The sequence below is a fragment of the Calypte anna genome, chromosome 10, assembly GCF_003957555.1.
Source record: "Calypte anna isolate BGI_N300 chromosome 10, bCalAnn1_v1.p, whole genome shotgun sequence".
NCBI lineage: Eukaryota > Metazoa > Chordata > Aves > Apodiformes > Trochilidae > Calypte > Calypte anna.
In genome coordinates, this window is record NC_044256.1 from 4,046,200 (window position 1) to 4,070,366 (window position 24,167).

At 40.1% G+C, this 24,167-nt stretch overlaps 1 protein-coding gene across 2 annotated transcripts in view; it reads right to left on the reverse strand.

Annotated features, from left to right (window-relative positions):
• The window catches only part of NEDD4 (NEDD4 E3 ubiquitin protein ligase), a 59,338-nt gene extending 37,680 nt beyond the window's left edge, over nucleotides 1-21,658 (reverse strand). Inside the window, exons 1-5 of one of the 2 annotated variants that reach the window (XM_030456946.1) lie at nucleotides 21,590-21,658; nucleotides 9,966-10,039; nucleotides 8,508-8,586; nucleotides 6,799-6,837; nucleotides 6,311-6,364 (exon numbers count right to left, since the gene is read on the reverse strand). In XM_030456946.1, coding sequence (XP_030312806.1) covers nucleotides 6,311-6,364; nucleotides 6,799-6,837; nucleotides 8,508-8,586; nucleotides 9,966-10,039; nucleotides 21,590-21,634 — 291 coding nt within the window. In that variant the 5' untranslated portion in view covers nucleotides 21,635-21,658. Of the gene's footprint in view, nucleotides 1-202; nucleotides 1,800-6,310; nucleotides 6,365-6,798; nucleotides 6,838-8,507; nucleotides 8,587-9,965; nucleotides 10,040-21,589 lie in introns of those variants that run through there. The other variant, XM_008493897.2, reaches the window with a different exon arrangement.
• Between the last annotated feature and the right edge of the window lie 2,509 nt (nucleotides 21,659-24,167).

A 24,167-nucleotide genomic window follows, 5' to 3' on the forward strand; every position in this document is an offset into this window, starting at 1 on the left:
CACCTACACTTCCGCGTTTACCAGATTTTAAGAAATAAATCTTAAAATAAAACATTAGATTTTTTAAAAATCCTAATGCTGACAGTATGACACCAGGAAATTCTGAAATCATTGTGTTTATGTCTCAATTGTAAATTTCATTTTCCATCTAAATTTCAGCTGTAAAACACTGTCAAATTTTTCTATAAACCAGGACACTCACCTTATGGGGCTTCCACAACGAAGTGCTAGACATTTCCCTTTTAGATGTTCCATATCTTTTCTTAATACCAGTTGTTTTTCCTTCATTCCCAGGCTTGAACTGTATGTGCAACTGAGACGTCCTTGCACTATGACATTTGTATTTAGGGCTGGATAAACAGCAAGAAACTTTTTGATGGGATCCTTCCAACGAAACACTTCTTTGCAAAACATAATGGGTTTTGCTCATCTGTGCATTTGGTCTTTCTAGTTGGTTGATATTAATCTGAGACTCTGAATCTATTTTTGAGGGCAAACATGCAGATGTGCTGCGTGCCAGTTTTAAATGAGGATATTTTGCACTGGAGTTCAGATTTAACTCTGGACTGCAACAGCCATTAACCATTTCACTGCTTGAAGCAAATGCTCTTTGAGTGAGATGAACTGAAATACATGAGAAGCCATCAGATACATCTTCACAAGTTGCCTGCTCAGAACTATCCAAAATTTTACTTTTGTCCTGTAATGATGTATTCAAGTAAAGTGGTCGAATGTCTCTGACTTCACCAGAAGAGCAAACTGTTTTAGACAGTCGAAGTCCACTGACTGCTGTTGAAAGGAAGCCCTTGGAAAAGGTGTGATCTTTTTGTGCCAGATCACTAGGAGAAATAATTAGTTTATGGGATGTTTGATAGGAACCTCCATGTGGCAGTTGACCCGAGCTTACTGGAGAAGCTGGAGGAGTACAGGAAGGACTCCTAGGAAAGAACACCAGTGACGAACAACGTCGCAGTGGGATTTTAGTTTTCTTTCTCACCGACAAACCATCTTGGTCAAAAGCAGTATTACTTCTACACTGATTTTCCTGAAATGAGTTGTTCCTAAAGGGATTACATTTGTTTGCAGTACTTCTATACGTAGAATCACCATGAACAACACTACTACAGAAAGTACCATCGCTCGCTGAAAAAGTGCCACTACCACTGTCACTGATGACACTGTTGCTATATGAACCTCCATCACTTGTGGTACTTGCACATGATCCGTAGTCACTGCCAGCACTGCTGAATGATCCACTGTCACTGGCTGCAATACTGGTGAGACTGCCATTGCACGGAGCAGCACGGCTAAGAAGGCCATCATCAGATTGATAATCAACCACAATTCTAGTGCCACAATTTCCTTCATTACCAATCCCAATGAATGAAGTGTCTTCAGCAACAGCTACAGCATCACCAGACCGAAAATATCCACTATTCCTTCTAGACTGCAGAGAAATGTGCAGGGAGGTGCTCTTTTTTATTTGCAATGAAGAAATTGCTGCATTTTCCTCTCGATTAACAACTTGCTGCATTACAGGTGCACAAGCAACTTGCCTAGAAGTCAGTTTCATTTGGGTAACATTAGGTGCCAAATTCTGAGATTTTGTGAAATAAGTACAAGTGTTACTATCCAGAACATCTTCAGAGGCTTCCGATAATGGATCCGTGTTGCTTCTTTGGGCAGCAAAATGCAATCTTAACCGTCGTGCCATTTGTTCTCATTGCCACGCATGTTAACAAATGAAAACCACAAGGATCCTTCAGCAGAAAGGCTACAGGCAGCTGTACGGAACCTAGAGCTAGTACATCACAACAGTAAAAGCCCATAAAAGTCGCAGTCTCTGTCCTGATTTCTACAAGATACTAGTGTTAAAAAAATACACACTGTACCTCTTGAAATAAGTCAGCCATTCGTTGAACTGCAGTTTCTGGACCGTCTTTGATTGCTTGCAGTCAGAAAGCATTCATTTACAAAGCACTTGCATTCCAACAACCTCAGCTGCAACACACTCACCAACAATACTGACCTTGTTTCAATTATGTATTCTGTAATTTGCATAAATGAACACAATAATAAACTTCCAGTCCTTCCAAGTTTTAAGGAGCAAGTCCTGCTGCAGCTGCACTAGCTGAGTCAATGTGTCCGTACTTTCCTAAGCAGCGTATGACTACTAATATTTTTACCCATAGGTTTAGAATTACAGGAAGTTGGTAGGAATGAAGTCCCATATAATTGAGTATCAAGTCTAGGATTGAATTTCCAAATAGTAACCATGCTAGCAAACTGCTGAGGTCTGATTTATGCATAAACCAGTGAAATAAGCCTCTTCTCCCTTCAAAAAAATATTATTTCTGTACTATTACATAAAACGTGAAAAATCTGGCATTATCTCACAATCTACAGGCTGTTAAACAATCACACTTTTAAAGAAACTCCTGCCAGTTCAGTTTTCAGCAAGGTACAACTGAACTAGAATCACAACAAAAGTTATTCTCATTAATAATTTGGCATTTATTTTCTGCCAGCCATATTAACCTTTTCTTTCATATTTAACCTTTCCAAATTACATCTGTTAACAGTAGAAAGAACCAAATCATCCTTCCAAACTGAACTACCTCATATTCTTTGCTGGAATCCCACAATATGTGGGCATTCATCTGAGTTCAATATGGCATGCAAATACACAACCAGCTACGCAAACTTCAGAACACTGATCCAAGTGTGCACAGAGATAAAGCCAATTACCAAGCACAATTAGAGAACAAAGCTATTCAGTACAGTTACACATTAATTCTCTACGACTATATGAGACAGTTAATTTTATATTTTAGATAAAATTATCTGCATGCCAAGAACTTAATATGCTGTCAGTTCTTAAAAGACTAAGGGGATTGTGAATTCTTAAATATTTTACTGGCTTGTATCATCTGAAAAGGTCCTTTGCTGGCACCTAGTGGGACTTTCAGAAAAGACAATCTTGAATCTTAACATTTAAGTGGTGGGTTTTGTTGTGGGTTTCTTGTTTAGGTTTTTTTTTTAAACAAACATTTGGCTATGAATGTACTTTTGAATACAGAAGCCATGTGTGATTCAGTATTAGACACCACCACGCTAACATGAAATTACTTAGTGCTGCTGAAAAAGTGCAAACAGAAGAGAACAGTAGGCCATTTATACTTTTATAGGTCATACTACTAGATTTTTTTCTGCTCAGTATTTGTTTAACCTTTACTGTATTTTAAGTTCGAAGGCAGTAAAATTACCATTTATACCTCCTTCCCAAAAAAGAACTAAGAATCAAATTCACAGTACCCTGTTTGCAAGCAACAAATTTGTTTTCTAATTATACCCCAGGGCCAACTTAACCTCCGTTACCTGAATTCCATTATTAGAATGCAGCAATAAATGAATACTAGCTTATTCATAAAAAGCCAACAAATACAATAGCTTATTTCATTATGCTATGCTAAGTAGACTTCTTTTAATGTTATATGCTGGAAGCAGACTGAGATGGGAGGAGAAGAGGAAAATACCATCAAAGATTCTTTTGGTCATAGGTTCAAGGAGTTACATTTGAACTTCAATCAATGTATTTAAAAAAAAAAAACAAAAAACCAAAAACCACAACAAAACCCCACCCTAATATATGTGAGTGAAGGGTAAAAAAAAGTGCAGTTTTCACCAACTCTTTTGTGCCTGACAAATTTATTAGTAACACAGTTTGTAACATGGCCATGTGATACATAAGAAAATACAACCACTTACAGATACTGCTTTTAGTAAAAGAAAACAAAGCTTTCTCTTCAACAGATTATCTGAAGTGTTTTCTCTAACTTTACTGAAGAATTTTTCTTCAATAAAATGATACACTGACATATTTTGGTCTTAAAGCTTAAGATTTAGGTGAAATTTCTCAACATGTAGTCCTCCCTTGGGTATAATAACTGTATCAGTATAGCCAGCCAAGTACAGCCTCCTTAGCCAACATAAAATGACTTTAAAATGCAAAATTCTGTCTTACTGACTTAGAGTTGACATAAAAATAAAATGTTTAACATCACTGCCTTCTCCAGTATCAATAACAGAGTCTGGCACTTGATTTGAAATATACATAATTGTGCCAAATTGTTGTAAGACAGGAAGAGATAGCAAAGTGGTCTAACCCCTTCAGTGGTCTATCTCTTCAGAGGCATCTTACTGACACTTGTGGTCCATTTCTTACTGACAGATTTTTCTAGTGGGTTTTTAAAGAGTATCAGAACTGAGGACTCCCTAAAGTGATCAAAACCCTTACCCTACTAATGGTTTGTAACAAGTCAACAAAACCAATTGGATTTGCTGTTCCCTTATAAAATACAACACCAGTGTTCTTGCCAAAGTTTTAAAGGTATTACAGAAAGATTTCAAAACTCCAATTGTTGGCTATACAACCAATGCAGAATGACTCTGAATTTAAGAATAGCACTGAACAAGAAAAAAGTTTTGAGCCTGGTTTCCAAGATAACAAGGTTTCTAGAAAACAAAACTGAGGTATTACAGGTTTCAGATTACCCACAAAAGTTACAGGGAATAAAAGGACTTCAGACAGATTTTTGTAAAGAGGAAATGATCCATTGGGAGGACGTGTCATAAGTGTAAGAGACTTTCATAAGAAAGGCAAGCTGATTAACAATTAAACCCACTAGAGTAATGAAAGATGAAACACCTTCTGATGATGGCTGCATCCTAGTAAAAGGACTGCAAGGCACCTATGATTTCTGACATGTGAAGATAAATTATGGAAGTGAGGGAGCTTGAGAACACTAAACCATCACAGCTAAGGCAACAATCTGACTTTTTTAAATAGCTCAAAGCACCTGGGATAGAAACTTAGTGTTTCTGAGAACTAGAGAAAAGTACAGAGACAGATTTTCCCATTGTGCCAGTGAGGATATGGAACAGATGAGAAACACTGGGATTACTGCAGAACTACACAGTGACTGACAAGGTCATGATGCTTTGATCTCTAAATATAATCATACACAAGAAACACAGCACCATTTCCAACTCACTACTAATAAAATGTTATATTTGCACCTCAGAGTAAATAGGTCAAACAATTTAGCATTCTTTCTTTAACCTAGACTAGATAGAGAGTTCTTTTGGTGGAAACCCCAAGGAAAGCATATGCTTATTCCCACGAAAATCAGGAATGTAACTCCTGGGAATCATGTCTCCTGGCTTCCAGTGGGTGGCAGTAACATCCCAATGACTAAGGGACAAAGTACTGCGACTTTAGGAGACTACACTGTAGCATCATCTAACCTGCCATGTAAGCCACAAACTGTGATTCTTTTTTTTTTTTTTTTTAGTAAAGAGACACCATACTTTAAATACTGGGCACAGGTAACACCACCGCTCAAGAGGTAAATGGTTTGGGTACTGTGTGATGCAGGACCACCATAAAAGCTGGATTACTGAATATATGCAGAAAGTATTAGGAAAATCAGTAAATTTTCCATAGCCAACACACTATTCAAGCCCAAAATGATCCTTTGTTAACAACTATCAAAATCAAACTGTGTTCAGGGTACAAACTAGAGAGTACTCAAGCCCTGCAGTTAACTTCAAATTACAGCAGAAGGAAGAGTTGTATATTCCAGTGAGAAAAAACACCTGTGAAGTGGTCCTAGGATACCAGTATCAGGACTGAACTGCTACCAGCCTTACTCATTTACAACAAAACATACAAGCAGAAAGACAGACAAGGAGACATGTTCACATGTAAAAAGGGTAGGATTTTTTATTTCCCTGAGAAAATAAATGCACAAGCTATCCCTATCTTATTCATGAGTTGTCATTCAGAGAGTGGCACCTATCTACAAGATCCACTGTCCACTTGTCAACATTTCCAAAGAAAATGCACACGTGATTTCTTTCATGCAGCTCCCCACAAACTGAAGAAGCTTCTCACACCACATACAGAGAAACCAACATTATCAATATTACTTTGTGGAGAAAAATAAACATTCAGTCCAAAGCTTTCAACATCAATGAAGAATTTGGCTATATCACTTGAAAAGCACTCTAAGAGACTGACACCTTTATGAGTTAAAGCACAGAAGTTAATAATAGTAATACAACTGCTTTGGAGCATTGCAAAGTCTGGTAATGTCAGAAAAGTAAACAAATCAGGTCTGCCTTGAGCTTTAGGTTTCATTATAGAAGTTAAGATTGTTTGGTGTGGGGTTTTTTAATCCGTGTTGAATCTAGATAAACTTACTTTTGTTCATGATTAATACATTGCAATATTAACACAAGGACCTACCAAACGGTTTTCATCAAATACTTCAAAAAGGAGTCTGTGTTTCTGAGGATTAACCTGGGAAAGAGCAATGAGTTAATAGTTAATATTCCGAATTCCAGCAGCTGTCTTCAGCAAGATTTCTAATATTTATGTAGTAGGAAAGAGATACATAAAACCTAAACTGAACAGCATATCTACACCTTACTGCTATTCCACTATGCAACACACTTCTATCGGAACCAATGAACAAAGATTGGCGCTATCCCAAACTGTTTTTAAATCCATGTTTGTGTTTTTAAATATTCATGGAATAAAGACAAAGACTAAAAATTTGAGTCTAGCACAAATAAAATTGTTAACAAATGTATTTTTAAGAAAAGCAGCTTGTGAGCCCTTCTAAACACCAATCATAGACATATTTCTGATTTTAAGCTGAAGTAGTGATAAAACATTTTTCCTGATATGTTCTTATATCCAACATAGGTAATAAGGCTGTAAAAAGCACTTACTCTAAATAAGTGTTCTTCATTCCACTTGGGGTTTAAGGACTACAGAGAGGGGAAGAAAAAGAAACACAGCATTGGTTATAGTAACAATTCTCTATCAACTGTCTTATTTATTTTGTTTTACATCTGTTCTATTCCACACAACAATCCACTTACATAGTACAAAAGCTTTAACCTTGCTATTGCAGATGTAAGTCATAAGAGTCTTAAACCATTTCATATATTGCAGAATAAAGACAATTTATGCATTCTCAGATTTTGACTACGAAAGGCAACAAGGGTCCATTATACATTCCAAATCAGTTAATTTACACTATGCCTTCAGTAATAACCACTGCCTTCTCCTCAGTCCACCATTCACACTGCTCACATGAAAAACGGGTTAATCTAGAAATCATGAACTCCTAGCAGATGCTAAATCTGTAAACAGTGTAACCTAGCCAGGTCAGCTACAGGTGGGCCAAACACGATATAAACTCCTCCAATAAATACATCTTCCAGTTGTAGCTACCTTAAATACTACAGATACTTTGAACACCTAGAGTAACAGTTTTAAGTAAGAAGGGAAAACACGAGTCATCTCACAATCACATACAATAATCACAGCCACTGTCTGAGAGCAATAATTCAGAAGAGTACTCTCTCTCTTACATATACAGTTTTTCATTTTTCATTGATCTATAAGTTACCAGTGGTAACACTGACTTTTTCCTGCAGATATTCTAGAGAAACAAGCAGTCAATACAGGTGAACTGTGCAATTTGATGTTGAACCACAAAAAATTCATAGAATCATAGAATTAGCCGGGTTGGAAGGGACCTCAGAGATCATCTAGTCCAACCCTTGACCCACCGGAGCAGCTGCTAGACCATGGCACTGAGTGCCACATCCAGTCTTTTTTTAAATGTCTCCAGGGACGGAGAATCTACCACCTCACCGGGCAGTCCATTCCATAGCCTGATCACCCTCTCCGTGAAGAAATTCTTTCTAATATCTAACCTAAACCTCCCGTGGCACAACTTAAGACTGTGTCCTCTTGTCTTGTTGAAGGTCGTCTGTGGAAAGAGTCCAGTTCCCACCTCGCTACAGCCTCCTTTCAGGTAGTTGTAGACAGCAATGAGGTCTCCCCTGAGCCTCCTCTTCTTCAGGCTGAACACCCCAGCTCTCTCAGCCTCTCCTCATAGGGCCTGTGCTCGAGTCCCTTCACCAGCCTGGTTGCCCTCCTTTGGACCTGCTCCAGGACCTCTACATCCTTCTTAAACTGAGGGGCCCAGAACTGGACACAGTACTCGAGGTGTGGCCCAACCAGCGCTGAGTACAGGGGAAGAATCACCTCCCTGGACCTGCTGGTGACGCTGTTTCTGATACAGGCCAGGATTGTTTGTATGTCCAAGATGAATATTGTACAGCAAGAGAGACTCATTTCATTAAGTATTTTTTTAAAAACAGAACAATACAGTACTCTCACAAATGATGCAGTTTTGAAAGAGTACTCACCTTTTTAGTATTTCTCTACCTTTCACTCAAACTATTGAAGGGAAAATACCAAAACAATGCCATAACAGTGTAGGTCATGGAACATTCCTTTCCCCGTGTCCTTTCACTCACGCAACATATTTATTCTCATACTTCCTGTAGTATTAATTTTTCCTCTGGAGTGTGACCAAAAAAATAAATAAAATCACGACATGCACAAATTTAAGGTGGCTGACCTTTTTAATAGTTTTTGTCTGAACACTGGTAAGGACTCCATTCACTGGATCATACACTGTCACTTTCACGTATGGGTCACTGGGATGGGGAAAGAAAAAGATAAGCATGCTGCTATACATCCTTTTTTGTCACCATTATTAGCATTTGAATTTCAAAAGGCATAAACTTTAAAAACTAATAAACTTTTAAGCTAATAAAAGCTGTGAAACAAGGAGTTGCAATTACTTTATGAACACCATACACATTTGTACTTACAATCATTTTCTAAATAGTTTTAGAGATAAAACCAATCTAATAGTTGTTACTGATTATGCCCATACTAGCTATGGCATTTTATACCATCACTACGTATTTATTCTCTCTCCTCTTTTACAGTTCCTATTTTACTTGGACAGACTTAATAAATCCTCATGCATTTCAACAAGACACACATGAAAAAAGATCAGTTGTGACCAAAATGTGACCGACTCATGAACAAAGCCAAGACATTCACTTACACAGAGAAGTAACAAAAGGTGACAAAGACTGCCTGCCATACAGCAAAAGAGCATATTGTTTTCACATTTAAATAATTATGAGAAAAGCCACCCTACTTTTGTTTAAAGTAAAAAAACAAAATGCAAGTGAAAAATATTTGAGAGAGACTGTCTGGCTTCTTCTTGCAGAAGAAATTTTTCTAATGCTAAGCTGGTGTTGCACATTCTGCTAGTGCTAAAATAACAGCATTCCTCTGTGTATGCCAAAGCAGCTGACTGCAGAACTAGTACTAAACCCATCAGTACTTTTCTAGACATTGTGTACATGGGTCAGAAGAAAAAGTCCCTTAGTACAAGCAGCATGCTGTCACCCAGCAATTCCACAAGATCCTACACAAAGCATTTCAGTTTCAAAGTCTGATTTTTCCTGTAGTAAATGTTACACCACTTGGACTGTTTCTTCCCTTACACTGTTAACTTTTAAATTTGTACTTACCCAGAGCCTGCAGCCACTGGCATGGGTTTACCACATCTATAAAATTGGTGGATGATGTTCCTTTACATATAATTTGAGTTGAAATACTCTTGTTGCTACCAGTGCTTAGGGTTATGTTCATTCCAGGTCTTAAAAGCACAGATGAAACAACTTGGATTTTAACTGGACCCTTTTTATTATGGCTGCAGTCTGAGATTTGCATCTATCCTCCAGGACAGAACAAACTTCACCTGGCAGAGGATGAATCCTTCCCACACACTGTTTTGCCAATGCATAAGATCTGTCCAAGTGACTCTTGGGCAAGGAAATAGCTATCTTCATGTTTACATAGCCTCTAATCATTTTATGATGTTACCTGTCATAACAGTTCTGATTATTTTTTTCTTTTAAAAGAGGCACAGCCATATTCACCAAAACCTAAGTAGCTGTAGAAAGAAAATAAAGCAGCAACTGTCCTCTAACATGTTAACCACATATATTCTTACCTTGCTCCTAAGATATCCTTCTTGGCCAGGCCAAGCCCAGCTATAACCTTCACCCTGACAATTCGAGTGTTCTCCTAAAATGAAAAATAACATATTCAGGATGCATTCAGATTTATTTTTCAGATCTATTTTCAATTTATAAAGCTAAAGCAATTATTGGCATAATTTTGAATTTACACTGAAAGCTACAGACTAAGCAATGCAGTTACTTTGCCTGACAGAAAACAGCTCCAAGTTTTATTAACAAATGTATTCCATCTTTTTGCCTTTTGAAGTCTTACCATCATCATATGATATAGACAAGGAATCCAAAAAACTGTGTAATTCAATACATAGGGTTTTGGGTTTTTTTTTAAATTAGTTTTGTTTCTTGGTGTTCTAAAGGAGTGGAATTTTTATTTGAACTCTGGTGCTTAATTGATCCCACAGGACAGGATTGTTAACCTAGCATGCAAGTGCTCCTGCCAGCCTTTTTTCCTAAATTCTAAATTGTTCTGGCAGTGTCAGTCACCATTTTCCCCCTTGCAGACTGGACACAGTATGCATGAACTGCATAGCACACACATGAAGACCTTCTCCTTGGTCAATAGTAACAGCACCCTGTTATTGCCACATCCAAACAGCCCAGTGACTTCTGCTGCTCCCAACTGCTCACAGAAGGAGAGAGTCTGGGAGCAGCTTCCACAAGCAGTCCCATCTTTCTGAGTGAGCAATTCTTAGCTGTCTTTTCTACAGAGCAGACAAGAACCTTTGTGAGAACATGCTCTGAACAGTAAAAGCAACTTTGGTGCATGTGTGCATAATCTGTTAGGACACAAGGAATGGGTTGCCATTGGCAAGTTGCATTAAGCACTCAGACAAATGCAGATGGACAGAGTAAGTTTTCACCTAATGGTATCTTGGCATTCAGAGGGTGGGAAATAGACTCTGACCATAAATTTATTTCCTAGGGGAACGAAAAGGGTATCAAATTTACCAGAGCAGATTAATAAAGCAGTAAAGAACATGGGAAAAATGCAAGAGTAAAGAATTCTTGCATCTCTTTATTTTACAACACAGAGAGACCATACTCAAAATAGTGGAATTTCTGAAATAACACATCAGCAAAATAAGAGATTTTTAAAAACAAAAAAAATCTGTTTCAGTTATACATTAATCAAATTATAGCTTCACAGGAGTGATTCCACCCCTCCTATTAATTAATAAAGCTGTGCAGAGTCTTATGGCTCATCTGATATGCCACTGAACTGAGGAGGAGAAAAAATCCCTAGAGTTGTGATCATGTCAGAGGAAGAAGACAAATGAACACTGTTTCTCTGAAAAGCAAAAAGCTTTGCAGAGGAAGGACTGTTTGTTGACAATGGCTAGTCAGAGACACGTGTGAGGAAAGATGATCCCATCTAAGTGCTTGAAAAGTTAAAAGATACCAAAAGCAATGGATGAAGCAGATGTTGTCCCTGGGGCCTTCCTGAATTCCACATATGATTAAAAGTGCTTTCAAAAGGAGACATGTAGGAAGCCCTTAGATAATTTGCTTTATCATTGGTCTCCTTTATAACCACAGGGCTGGACTCTCCAGCCTATACTGATTGGAGGGGTTCATGAAGGTGACAGAGAAAACTGTATGCTAATCCTGAGGCAGAGCCTAAGCTGAAAACAAACCACTAAATAACAATTAAATCAACAACAACACAAATTAGTAGCTTCTCTCTACCTATATAGCTAGAGATTGCCAGTGGACTGGGATAAACATCTACATCATCATCCACTGACACTCAATTGGTCAAGACAATTCCAGCCAAAACACAAGCCTACCTTCCACCTTCACCACAAAGACAACTGTCTCCTACTAGGAAATCCAATAGTTCAGAAAAGAGAGACCTAACAACCAACCTCACCCAACAGTGACCACTAGCATGTGTACTAAGCTTTCAAACTTCTTAGTCATGATCAAGCTTTAAGGCACATAACATTACCAGTGTTTTATGGCAGGAACAGAACCAGATTTAGGACAAAATAAGTAAAGAACTGTTGACATCAAATTAAGAAGCATCATTTGTTAATATTTTTGTGTATCACAAATACCCTAAAAGTCCACCCTTGCCTTACATTTCAAACCAGCATGCCATTTATCTTCTGCACATTCCTTGGCTTCAGTGGCACTCAAAATCAGGCAGCCTGGGAGATTGCTCAAGCTGCAGAGCACCCTGTGTGCATTTCCAGTCTCACTGAGCACTTCTGCACTACATTCATTGTGCCACTGCCCCCTCCCAACAAAATGAGGGTCTTCAGTCACAGTCCACAGGACACAACAGAGAGACTTCAGCTAGAGAAACAATCTCAATCTTCTTCTCAGAAAATGACCAAGAGTAGACAGTAGTGTAGGATACAGTGCCCTAAAAGACAAACATCTTCTCTTGCATCTTCATTTAGTCACTTGGACTACAAGCTTTTCTCACCTACTCAAGCATAAGAAAAGCAAAGACTATTAGATACTTTGGGGTAGGGGCATCCAGGAATCAGGCTTAACAGGGCTCCAAAACAGTCAACACAAGGGAGAAATAAGATTCACGCTCCTCAGGTTTTCAAGTTGGCTTAATCACCCCATTTGTTTACTTGTATCATAATACAGATCTGAATTATCTGAATGTTATTTTACAAAAAGACAAGTTGGTTTGTACATAACCTCAGGAAACCAGAAGCCACAAACCTGAGGCTGGCAAGCTTAAGGCTGATGCCTTTCACATGCCTTGCTGAAACTGTTACTTGTTTGGGGTCAGTGCCAAACTAGGACAGCTACAGGATCTTAGCACAACAACTAAGCAAGTTGCCATCTGCTTATGAACTGCCAGGCAGAATTATTCTTCTAGATTAACAAAACTAGTTTTAAAAAAATAGAATCTCATGTGTTCACAAGGCTCTTAACCACACCTCCTTTTCCACTTCCACTATTTCCACTAATGGCTCTCCACCCAAAAATCCTACCACACATCTTTTTGTGTATTTTTTTAAACTGATAGGTGATACTGAAGGGTCTACTTCTTCCTTTTCCATGCTATAAAGACTAGAAACCTCACCAAAAAAAACATGCTAGCAAACATGCAAGGGCAATACTTAAACCCGAGAGAACAGGTTCCCCATTCTCTGGCCACAGTAGTGTGCAAGACAAATCCGAAGAAATTCAGACAGCTCAATCCAAATGCTGACAGAAGTGCCTTACACTGGACGGTCCCTGCACATCCTGTAAAGGCTGAGGCCTGCTGACAGGATACAGTCTGTGCTGTGACCAAATGACCCTTTCTCTCCACTCACTGATGACAGGCAGAATTGCTGATGACATGCTGCTGCAGCTCACAAAACACACTCATCTCAATTTCTTCCTAATGTCCAATCTAAATCTACCCCTCTTGCAGCTTAAAACTGTTGCCCCTCATCCTACCACTGCATGTCCTTGTAAAAAGTCCCTCTCCAGCTTTGCTATAGCCCCTTCAGGTACTGGAAAGACACTGTAAGGTCTCCCTGGAACCTTCTCCAGACTGAACAACCCCAATTTTCTCAGCCTGTCTTCATAGGAGAGCTGCTCCAGCCCTCAGATCATCTTCATGGTCCTCCTCTGGGCTCTCTCCAACAAGCCCATGTCATTCCTGTGTTGGGGGCTCCGGAGCTGGACACAGTACTCCAGGGGAGGTTTCAAGGGAAGTAGAGGGGGATAATCCCCTCCTTCGACCTGCTGATTGATAACCAGTAACTTAAAAGGCATGCCAACCTGTAATACTCTGAACTGACTGTAACACAGAAATCTCTTTTGTATGCCTAATAAAACAGTTTTTAAATGTGTTCTCTACACAGCAAAGCAAGCATCAAGTTAATAAAGAGCACATCCAGAACTGGATATGGTTTTGTTTCCACAAAAGTCACCATGTATCTATCTAGATTCTAGAAATACATATTCAGATGAGAAGTGCTTGAACTGTTCATCTGGGGCAAGAAAATAGCATTTGTTAAGAAATCTCAAGCTTTAAAGGAACTTACAACTTGCTCACAACTTTATCCCAATAGAATAATCTTGCTTGGGTTACAGCTGTTTGTGGTCAATGACCATAAGCAGGACAGACCCATTCTCACCCCCATCCTTCCCAAATTCACATGGCAGGAAATTCATGTTAATCACAACTTCAGAAGTGAAGTCCAAGACAGAGCAAAAGACAGAAGAAAAGGCATATGCAGAATAAAAAGGTGAGAAAGAAGGCATAAATTAAGAAGTAATGAAATGGTGCTGACTCATGCCAAAACACTGAACAAACCAGAAACTACTGATGAAGTGTGGTCCTCCTCTAAGTCCCTGAATACAGGCTCCAGCCCATGGGTGCCCATACCTGTGTATGTGCCTGCAGCCAGAGTGCACTGCCACTTCCACAACTGTAATCCAGAAAGTATTTATGGATTTGCATATTTCTATGCAAACTAAATGTGGCAAGATTCACAACTAAACAGAAAAGTTGCAACTTGTCCATGCAGCCTGCAACAGGAAGGGAGGGAAAAAAAACAACCAACAAACAAAAAACAAACCTCAAAATGTTCCTTACACACTGAAAACATTGTTCCACCAGCAAGAGGCATTTACCATTAATGTCTGCAATATCCAATTATTCAGAAAATACAGTTTGACATGTATAAAATACATCTACAATTAAGACAAATTAAAACAATTGTACAGCAATAGAAGTGAAAGATTCTTAATTAGGAGTAGCTTTCTTCACGATACATATCTGATGAGTATTGAAAAATTAATTTTTATTGGCTTTTCTATTTTAATCTTTGGTTTTTCTTTTTAAGTATACTTCTACAGATTCAGACAGGATGTAAAGAAACACCATGACCAGTATGGTTAATTTAATGTAGAACATAAAATGGTAGTATCTACTGGACTACTAGATTGCTTTTCTTGAGGAAGCCAATATAAAAATGCCTGAGTAGTCTACAAGCACACTTGGTAGTAAACAACTGCTCTAGGCAATAACATCCTGTTACTCTTTTGTTCCAGCTAGATAGGTCAAGAAACAACTGCCACTAAATCCAGCCAAGAAAGAGAAGAAAAGGATATTACAACGATAAAAGAGTTCAGCAGCATCACTCTTCTAGATTCTGTTAAAAGAGCTTTAATGTGTAATTCCTCATATTAAGTTTCATACCTTGTCTGCAAACAGTGCAGATACAAACAGAAAACTCAGGTTTGGGTATGTGCAGATAATGCAAGCTGAAATAAATACACCAGTAGTTTGGAAATTCAAAACCAAAAACAATAAATAGCCAGGCCCAGTGAAAGAGCATAAAAAGGTAGGAATGTTCAACAGGCTAACCATGTTCCACATCCCATGCAGGGTGGTCCAGAAGGTCAGTAGAGGGGAAGAAAAAAAAAGACCTTATCAACCATTACAGTGCACATCCACACAGACTGCTGCCCTCATTAAGGAACAATTATGAACAGCAAGAATAGGTAAGACACTTGCATGGGTAGAAGGTAACTGAAGCCATGACCCTGTTAAAGAAAAAGTACTAGTGAAAGAGATGCACACCACAAATGTATAGTTCCTTTTACAGTGTGCTTCTCACTCAGCTGTGCCCAGCTTTATCCTGCTAGTAGCTTCTATTTTGAGCATAAATCATTGATTAAAGACTGACATCATCACACAGAAGGCTCTGAAGCCTAGAAGCAGCTCAGCAATGATGCTGAAAGCTACTTACAGGTAAAGTGACTAAGTATTTCAGTGGAACAGACAACTTCAGGCATGTGCCAACTTTAGTAATCGAAACTGCTGAGCTTCTGTAAGTTAAAAAAACCTACCTTATCTTAGCCAGTTTCCTAGCCTGAATCTTCCACCCAAGAGCACTATATTTATTTCAAATTGCATTTGAAAGTTCGGGTTTGTTTTGGTTTTTCCCTTGAGACCATTAGTGACCCTAAAAATTACACTCAAACATTTTATCTCAACAAAAACAAATTCTTTAATGGCATTTCCTGGAGCAATAAGCTGTATTTTGAACTCAAATAACCATTTCAGATTCTGAGCAATTAGGGATTTGGCTCTTCCATTACCTACACAGAGATTAGAAGTACCTCCACTGAATGTTTTCCCTTAAGCAGTCCAGAAGGCATTGGTATTCTTTATCTGTCTAACAGAGACCTTCCTCAAATATTAGAGGCACTAAGAATATTAAATAAAATTCTTTACATGTCAAACAATAAAAAAACTATAGAACATAATTGTAAGATCAGGCTACCTAGGAGCACTAATATATCCTATATCCAGCTAGAGCTAGATAAATAAAATGTTTACAGTATGAGAAACAGGGCCAATAAAGGTATGGTTAAAAACCTACCATCTAGTTTGAAAGAAAGTATTTCCCCCAGAACAGTGAGCCCTGGCTGAAGGAATTCATTTAATATGCAGACCTTGCAAGAGAGCAGATAGATGTTTAGGTGACCTCAAAATAACTTTTCTTAGCATCACCAATTTATTTCACCAGGAAGCAGAAAGTGGGAAGACTTTGCTGGGTTCCTTCACAAGCCAGAGAGAACTCTGTTCACCCTCTTTGGTGACCAACAGAGCCAAACCACTTTTCTTTGGAGAAATTCTCTCAAATCAAGCTAAGTTTTAGATTCAGGAAGAGTTCTATAATAGAATTACATTAATCTACCTTGTAAACACAACGAAAATCATTAACTTCCACCTGCCAGTTACAGACCAGTCATATCAACTCACTAAAAACTTGTAACATTGACTGTACCACAAGAGCATTTTGTGTTCATAAAAAAAGGAAGTCTTGTACTTCAAGAAATGCTGACTGTTGCTACAAATTGTATTTACACTTCCTTTTGGTTGCCAGTTAAGGAAAGGTTAAAGAACATATGAATCCACTAGCAGAGTTATCTATTTGCCGACAGAATTTTGTTATAAATAAAAAAACACCAAACAAAAAACACCAAACACCCTTCAAACAAAAAACCAAACCCAAACACTTTAACAGGTGTAGCATTCTCAACAGTCACAGTGTTTGTTAGATTAGTGTGAAAGAAAGGTTTCAAAAAACAAAAACCCAGATACACAGGATTGTTTCCAGAAGCTATCAAAGCTACACAAATTATGTTGCTGTTCATAAGAAAACCAAACCAACCCACCAACAAACCCAAAACAAAACCAAAAATCTCCCCAAACCAGCAAGTACCACCCTTTCTACAAGTGTCTAAACTATTTCAGATACACTGAATTTCAGACCACACGTTGCAATGGTGAAGTACTTCTCAGTCAATAATTCAGAGGATTTCTGAAGGATTGAAGCATGTATGTCTATTTTTTCTATATGAGTGTTCCCCATAAGAAGAGTCAGATGGAGCAGACATCCAGCACAGCGGTGCTGGGGCGGCCACAGAGTTCAACCAGGAACAGAGGCACTGGGCTGCCTCAAGCTCAGACACAAAGAAGCCAAACAAAATTACTGTTTACATCAGATGCAGTCCAGAGGAAGCCTAAAGCATGTCAGTCTCCAACGTGATGTCTGAAAGACTTCTGGTCATCAGCATCATCTCCAAAGCACAGTGATACAAGAAGGGTTGTGGGTAAGGTGTACAGAAGTAAATACAACAAACCATATATCCTGGGCTTGCTGACCAGCAGCAAGCCAAGTAACCATAAACAACCTATTCCAATAGTAAATGGCAAAATAATACAAGTGGGAAGTGTATTTTTGCCTACAAGTTACCATTACTAGTTCGATCCTTGAAAAAGATTGAATGTAATTCACACAATAAATAAAAATTAAGTCCTTAATTCAGGCTTGGAGAGCAAGAACTCTGACACACAAATTCTTTAATTAAGCTTTAATTAATTTATGTATTTAGACCAGCAGTACCATTTTATTAAATGTGATTCCAAAGCCCTACAGTCCAAGCAGGTATTTCACTAGAACACAAAAATATACACATTGTCATTCTGAAGAGCTCTTTAATAGGTGTATTTTTAACCCAGAAAACTACTGAAAACCATAATTCTTTCTGTAACCAAAGAAACAAGAGCATTAGTTAACACATTAATGACTCTTCCTTCCATCTTTAAAAGATCATTCCACAATTACAATTATTGTTGGGAAATGCTGTATTTAGTATTGCAATCAATTGTCAGTAACTGGCAATGAATAGCTCAGTGTCAGAAAACACTCAACTGAAGTATTTAATCTACAGAAATCCAAGCCTTCTCAACCTAAAAGTTTTGTACTACAAAGTCATGGAGTCACAGTATGGTCGGGCTGGAATGGACCTTAAAGATCATCTAGTTCCAACCTCCCTGCCATGAGCAGGGACACTTCCCACAGGTCCCTCAGACAAAAGCCCCTAAGGCTAAGGACACCCCACCTCAAAAATCAGACTTGAGAGCACCAGCAAAGTTACCATGGATGTGATAAAGAAAAGCAGCAGCAGAAGTGTCAGTATGCTCCTGTAGATCTGAACCAATGCTCACAGCTATATTCAAAGGCAGATGTATCCTGAGTATGCAGAAACAGGCACAGTTACTCACCTGACAGAACAAGACAAAGCCTGCAGCAATTAATGCACCCAACTGATTGTTTTCAAGCAGCCTTAAAAACAAGACCTGGGAGAGAAAGTCTGACCTTAAATTGGCAAAATTGGCAAGTATACTTTAAGACATTTCTTTCCTCTTAAAAAAAAAAAAAAAAAAAAAGGAAAAGTATTTTTTAAAATTGTCTTTAGAACTTTTGATTTTTCTACATTGAGATCATCTGAAGCACGTTGCCTAATCTGTACTTTTGCCTATTTTCTTTACACTATCCTGCAACTCAAAATAACTCGCAATAAAAAAAAATCATAAATGTCATCAGCTTTCAGTTTGAGGGTACTGTCCCTATATTATATTAATTTTATCATGTTATTGCATATCCATAGGACTATTTCTAAGAGACACCTTACTAAGTAAACAAAACTGGGATTGCTCTCAAGCTACTATTTTGCATTTTCTTGTCTTTGTTCTTCAGCCTCAGATCGTATTTTCTGCACACCACAAAGACCATGCTCTGAATACAGACTTACCAGTTTTCCCCATTGACTTTTCTAGTGCTCATCATTTCAATATCTGACTAAATCACAAGAAGTCCTATGGGTGCCAGAAGGATACTGTAATACATTTTATAGAAGAAAAACACAATCAGAGAAATTAAGGATAACTGCATCTGCTAGATTGCGGGGCTGAAGTTCAGACATATACAGCTTCCTTTTCATCCCAGCTCCATTATTTTGTTTGTCTCAGCAGCATCATATTAGCAATCCTTTATTAAGCCCAAGCAACAACTACACCATTAACCCAGAAATCTGGAATAAACAACCCTGGGGAGAAAAAACAAAACTCCACGCTCCAATACTACAATCAGCTGCCACAACAATTAGACCAATTTCTACCAGTCCTCCTTCCTGATTTACTGTTTAGTTTCAAATAACCATATGCGGTAGCTGCAAACAATAAAGAAGCTTCACAGGTAACACCACTTCCTTTTATCAATTTACATTCACACTGCAAACAAATCCATCTTGCAGATGACACAAAGCAGCCCTGGGGAAGTAGTAGTGTGCAGACATAAACCATAAAAAGTCTGCAAAATTACTGTGGGGGAGGCTTTTATAGAAAAGTCCTTAATGCTACTTTCTGTATGATTTGGGTTTCTGACTTTGTGTTTCTGTTGTGATTCTGGATATACATTCTTCTAGATTTAAACTCTGGGGACAAAAGAAAGGCAATCTAGAGAGGCAGAACCATAGTTCCCATTCTATGCAAAAGCAGCTGGCATCAGTTTTTCTATAATCCTAAGAGCATTTGTTTTATTTGTGAGTGTTGAATCACACATTAAAACTATCAAGAAAACTTAACATATTCCTTACATATGAATCAAAGTCTCTACTGACAAACTGCATTTTTCACATTCATAGCTTGAAAAAGTTTGGCTAAGCTTTTGAATTATGGACAAAGTTGGACTTGATACATTTGCTACATACTTCCCCAGCTGTCCCAGATGAACATGAACACGTTCAAAAGTATGAAGAAAAGCTCAGAATTTTCAATTTTGAGCAGATTTCAAAATATTTTCCCCACAGCAAGGCAGGCTAAGAAACAAATCACTGATCATAGTTTAATAAAGTTACAATTGAGAGCCTGAGGCATGGAATGTTTTAGTCCAACTAGATAGCTCAAAAACTTCCTAGCAAGTGAAAATAGGGTCTCGAAAAGGGAAGTGCTTTACAACTCTTGCAGCATACTGTGACACTATTAAAATTCTTATGTAATCCAAACACTAAGATGAAGAAAAAAAGAATATTCGAGACCCTTATAGTTACTTTTCCAGAAGCAGAACTTCAGAGAGCCATGCTAAGATACTAACATGGCTATGTAATGTTAAAACATTACATAGTTTTAACAAAAATAATTCCTGCAAAGGATGCAACAAGTGTGCACTAACACGGACATCACTGCCTGGACACAAAAAGAGCTGATCAAGGTCTTGGTAAGATATGCTGTTGGCTCAAAGAAAACTTTACTGATACTTTACACAAGTCACCAAACAGCTTTCAGATAGATATAGCTTTTAGTCTTCCTGTACCTGCAATTTTAAAAAGTGATCTTCTTGACAAAGTTTGCTGTTCCATCCCTATGCACAAGCCACATTTTCAATGCAAAATCCCACCTCACCCCACCTGCCTACCGCTCAGGCACAGTAACAGGTCCATCAGCACCAGCCACCTTCCAGGGTGGCTTCCATGTGCTTAGGACCTACCACCTCAAGGCAGAAGTCTCTGTAGAAAGCACTTCCAGCTACCCACAAGATCCCTGAAAAGAAACCCCACCGAAAGGCACACAGGATGTCAGTGTGGCGAGCGGCACTGCAGACAGAGAAACGCACCGCAAAGAAAAGCTCAGGCCTCAAACTACCTTTTGCACAATTTTAATCCACGCACCGCTTCAGTGGCCCGGGCTACTGTCTGTGACAAAGCCTGAAACAAAGACTTTATTCTTCAGTACTCTCCAAGGGGGGGAGGGATGGACCAGAAACCCCGCGGCACCCACCGAGCTCCGTCACGAGGAAGTTGCCCAACGCACGCGAATCTCCGTCTGCAGGGGGAGGCTCCCACAGCTTTCAAAAAGGCGCCCGGAGACGGCAATGCCGGTGCCAGGCGACACGGCAGCCGCCAGCTCCCCGCGCTTCCCGCCACCGCCCGGGCAGCCGGGGCTGAGGGGAGATGGCACGGGGAGCTCCGGCTCCGCACCCACCCGCTCCCCGATGGGCCCGCCGGGCCCCCCACCCGTCCCCTCCCTAGCCCCTCAGCCCCGCTCTGAGGGGGTCGGGCTCGCCGAGCGCTCCCTCGCCTCACCCGCCCCTCAGCCCCGCTCCCTTACCCCGCCGCCACGCCAGACGGCGACGGGCCCGCAGGAAAACACCCGCCCGGAGGGCAGACCCACCCGGCCCGCCGGGAAAACCGCCGCTCGCACCCCACCCCGCCCCGCCGCCCTCCCCCCTTGGCAGAGCGATGGAGCGGGCAGCGCGCTCAGAGGCCTCCCCCTCACCTCCTCTCCCGGCAGCCCCAACACCTCCACCGGAGAGGCCGCCATGGCCCAGCGCCGCGCGTTCCCCGCACTCCCGCCGCGGTGTTTACCGCCGCCGCCGCCCCGCCCACAGCCCGCCGCGAGCGCGGGCGCGCGCCCCGCGCCTCACTCCGATTCCCGCCCCACCCCCTCCTCGCCTCTCCTGATTGGCTCAGAGACCCCGAGACACCGCCCACCCGTGTGGTGGCGGCGCCTCCCATTGGCTGCTGCTCCGCGCCCCGCCCGGAGACACGCGCGTGCGGCCCGCCTGCTGCCTGCCCCCGGGGCAGCGCGGAGCCTCCGCCCGGCCTGACGGAGCCGGAGCCGGAGCCGGAGCGCTCAGCCCGGTTATGAGGTGAATAAATAAATCGGGTTTTCTCAAAATTTTACACTGCAGTGTACATCGCCGGAGTCCTTTCCGCATCTCTGGAAGCCCGGCGCAAGCTGTGGCAGCTCTTGCCTAAACCCTTCCCATCCGAGGAACCTCCTGGAATTGCGAAAATTTAGGGAAAACCGAGAGGAAAAAAAAAAAAACATCTTCGTCAAGGTGCACCTTGCCCGCCGGGACGCGGTAGTGCCGCCTTCTAGGGGAGCGGGAGGAAGAAGGAAGTCCCCGCTGACCTGACATAACACCCGAGCATGGAGAGTGCCAGCGGAAAGAGAAAAATGAGCTGTAAACCCTTGGCTGAGGTGAAATCAGCAGCAGTGCTGTGAGGACTCTCCATTTCCTCAAAGGAAAAGCCTGGGGTCCTGTGTTCAAACTTACAATCAGTGTAGCCGCACCATGTTGGTAAGGGAGCTCGACAGCATTTTCCCTGGACGCATGAGGTGAGGAACGGTACCGGTTCCGAATCACAAACCCAGAGCCGGGCCCAGCTCTTGGGCCTCTGCCTCCAGGAGACATCCAGGTAACCAACACCTCCACAGCCAGGCTTGGGGCAGCCCCTGCCCCTCAGCTCACACCATCCTCTCCTCCCAGAGCTATAAGGAGGCTCTGAGGAAAAGGCAACAGCAACACTGGCTTGGGTGTCTCTTTTTTTAATTTTCTAGACCAACTGATAAAGTTTGGAAAAAGACCCAGTTAAGATTTTGGGGAATTCAAAAGAAACAGTTCTGTTCTTTTTTTTTTTTTTTCTGAATCTTGCCTCTGGACACACATTTATCTCCAGTTCCCTTGCCTACAGCAAGTTTCCCACCACTAATGTACAGCCTTGTCCAAAGTTAAGTGTGAGGTTCCTGGGTGACAGCCAGGCAAAGAAAAGCCACTAAAGTTACAGCAGACACAATTTACACGTCCAGTTACTCTGTGACTGGGTCTAACACTGATTTGTAAAGTATTCTTACAGGTTGATAGAAAAAGCATGTGGGTTTGTGGCTGCCGAGCAGGAATTACCTGGCTTTACACCTTTTACACCTTTTGCAATCTGTCACAGGGTATCTGTCATATCAGACAGAAAACACCAGACCCCCAAAAGCTTGTGGCTGTGTTTTTTTTCAAAATTTTACTGGTTAGTCTAAGGAAAGGTACTGGTTTGTTTCTGCCTGTAAATTAACTCTGACTTTACTCTCACTTTCCTTAGTTCAGCCTCAGCTTTTCTGTACACTAGAAAGCTATGAGAGGAAGCACTCTCAAGCAACCCGAAGTCTTGTTTAGCAAATGTGTTGCTTGTGACTATTTTATTAGCATGAGGTAGTCAAACATTAAATTCTGATTAAATTCAATAACTTTGAAATTTGAAATAATGACCTTTTGAAATTTAAAAGGGGTGGGCATACCCAATTTGTTATATTACATTTCTTTAAGCAGCAGAGTGTAACACAGCCCCAAGGAAGATTCACTGATTCATTGTTCATGTAGAAAAACAACTGACTGTGCACAACAAAAGTTGCAACACACTCAGGTGCCAAATCTGTAAGTAGATGACCTCCTATCAACAGGGCTTGAGTTTGTTACCCAGATGGATCTATATGCTAAGATCTGTGTGCATTTTCAGTGGGATCAACAGTCATCTTCAACAGTCCAGCAAGACATCTATCAGTTCACTCGAAGTAGAATAATTTAAAATTAAAGTATTATTTTACTGAAAAACAGGGGGGAATAAACCACATGTTTGTTAACAAACATTCTATTCTTATGTAAGTTATATATTTCCATTAGTATTTTAGTGTCTTATGCAATTATGGACCAATAGTGGAAGAGAGCTCTTCTGAGAGCTCTTCCTTTTTCTGCAAATAATTGATTTTCAGTTGCAGAGAATAACCTGCATTTGGATCTTCTGAGAGCAATGGAACACTTTAACTGTACATCAAGACCATTACAAACATATGAATATTTTATCACATTACTCCATCCCAATAGTGAATTTTCATCTGGTAACAAAGAAGATTGACTTCTCTTGACATCTAAATTAACCTCCAGTCCCATCAAGATAAAAAAAAAAAATTATATTTTCCATCTCTTTGATTGTGACAGTCAGCCTGATAGACCCAATTTGTCATCTTAATTTTGTAGACATACACAGTACTTGGTTCATGTCTTTTTTATCACATCTACTTGTCA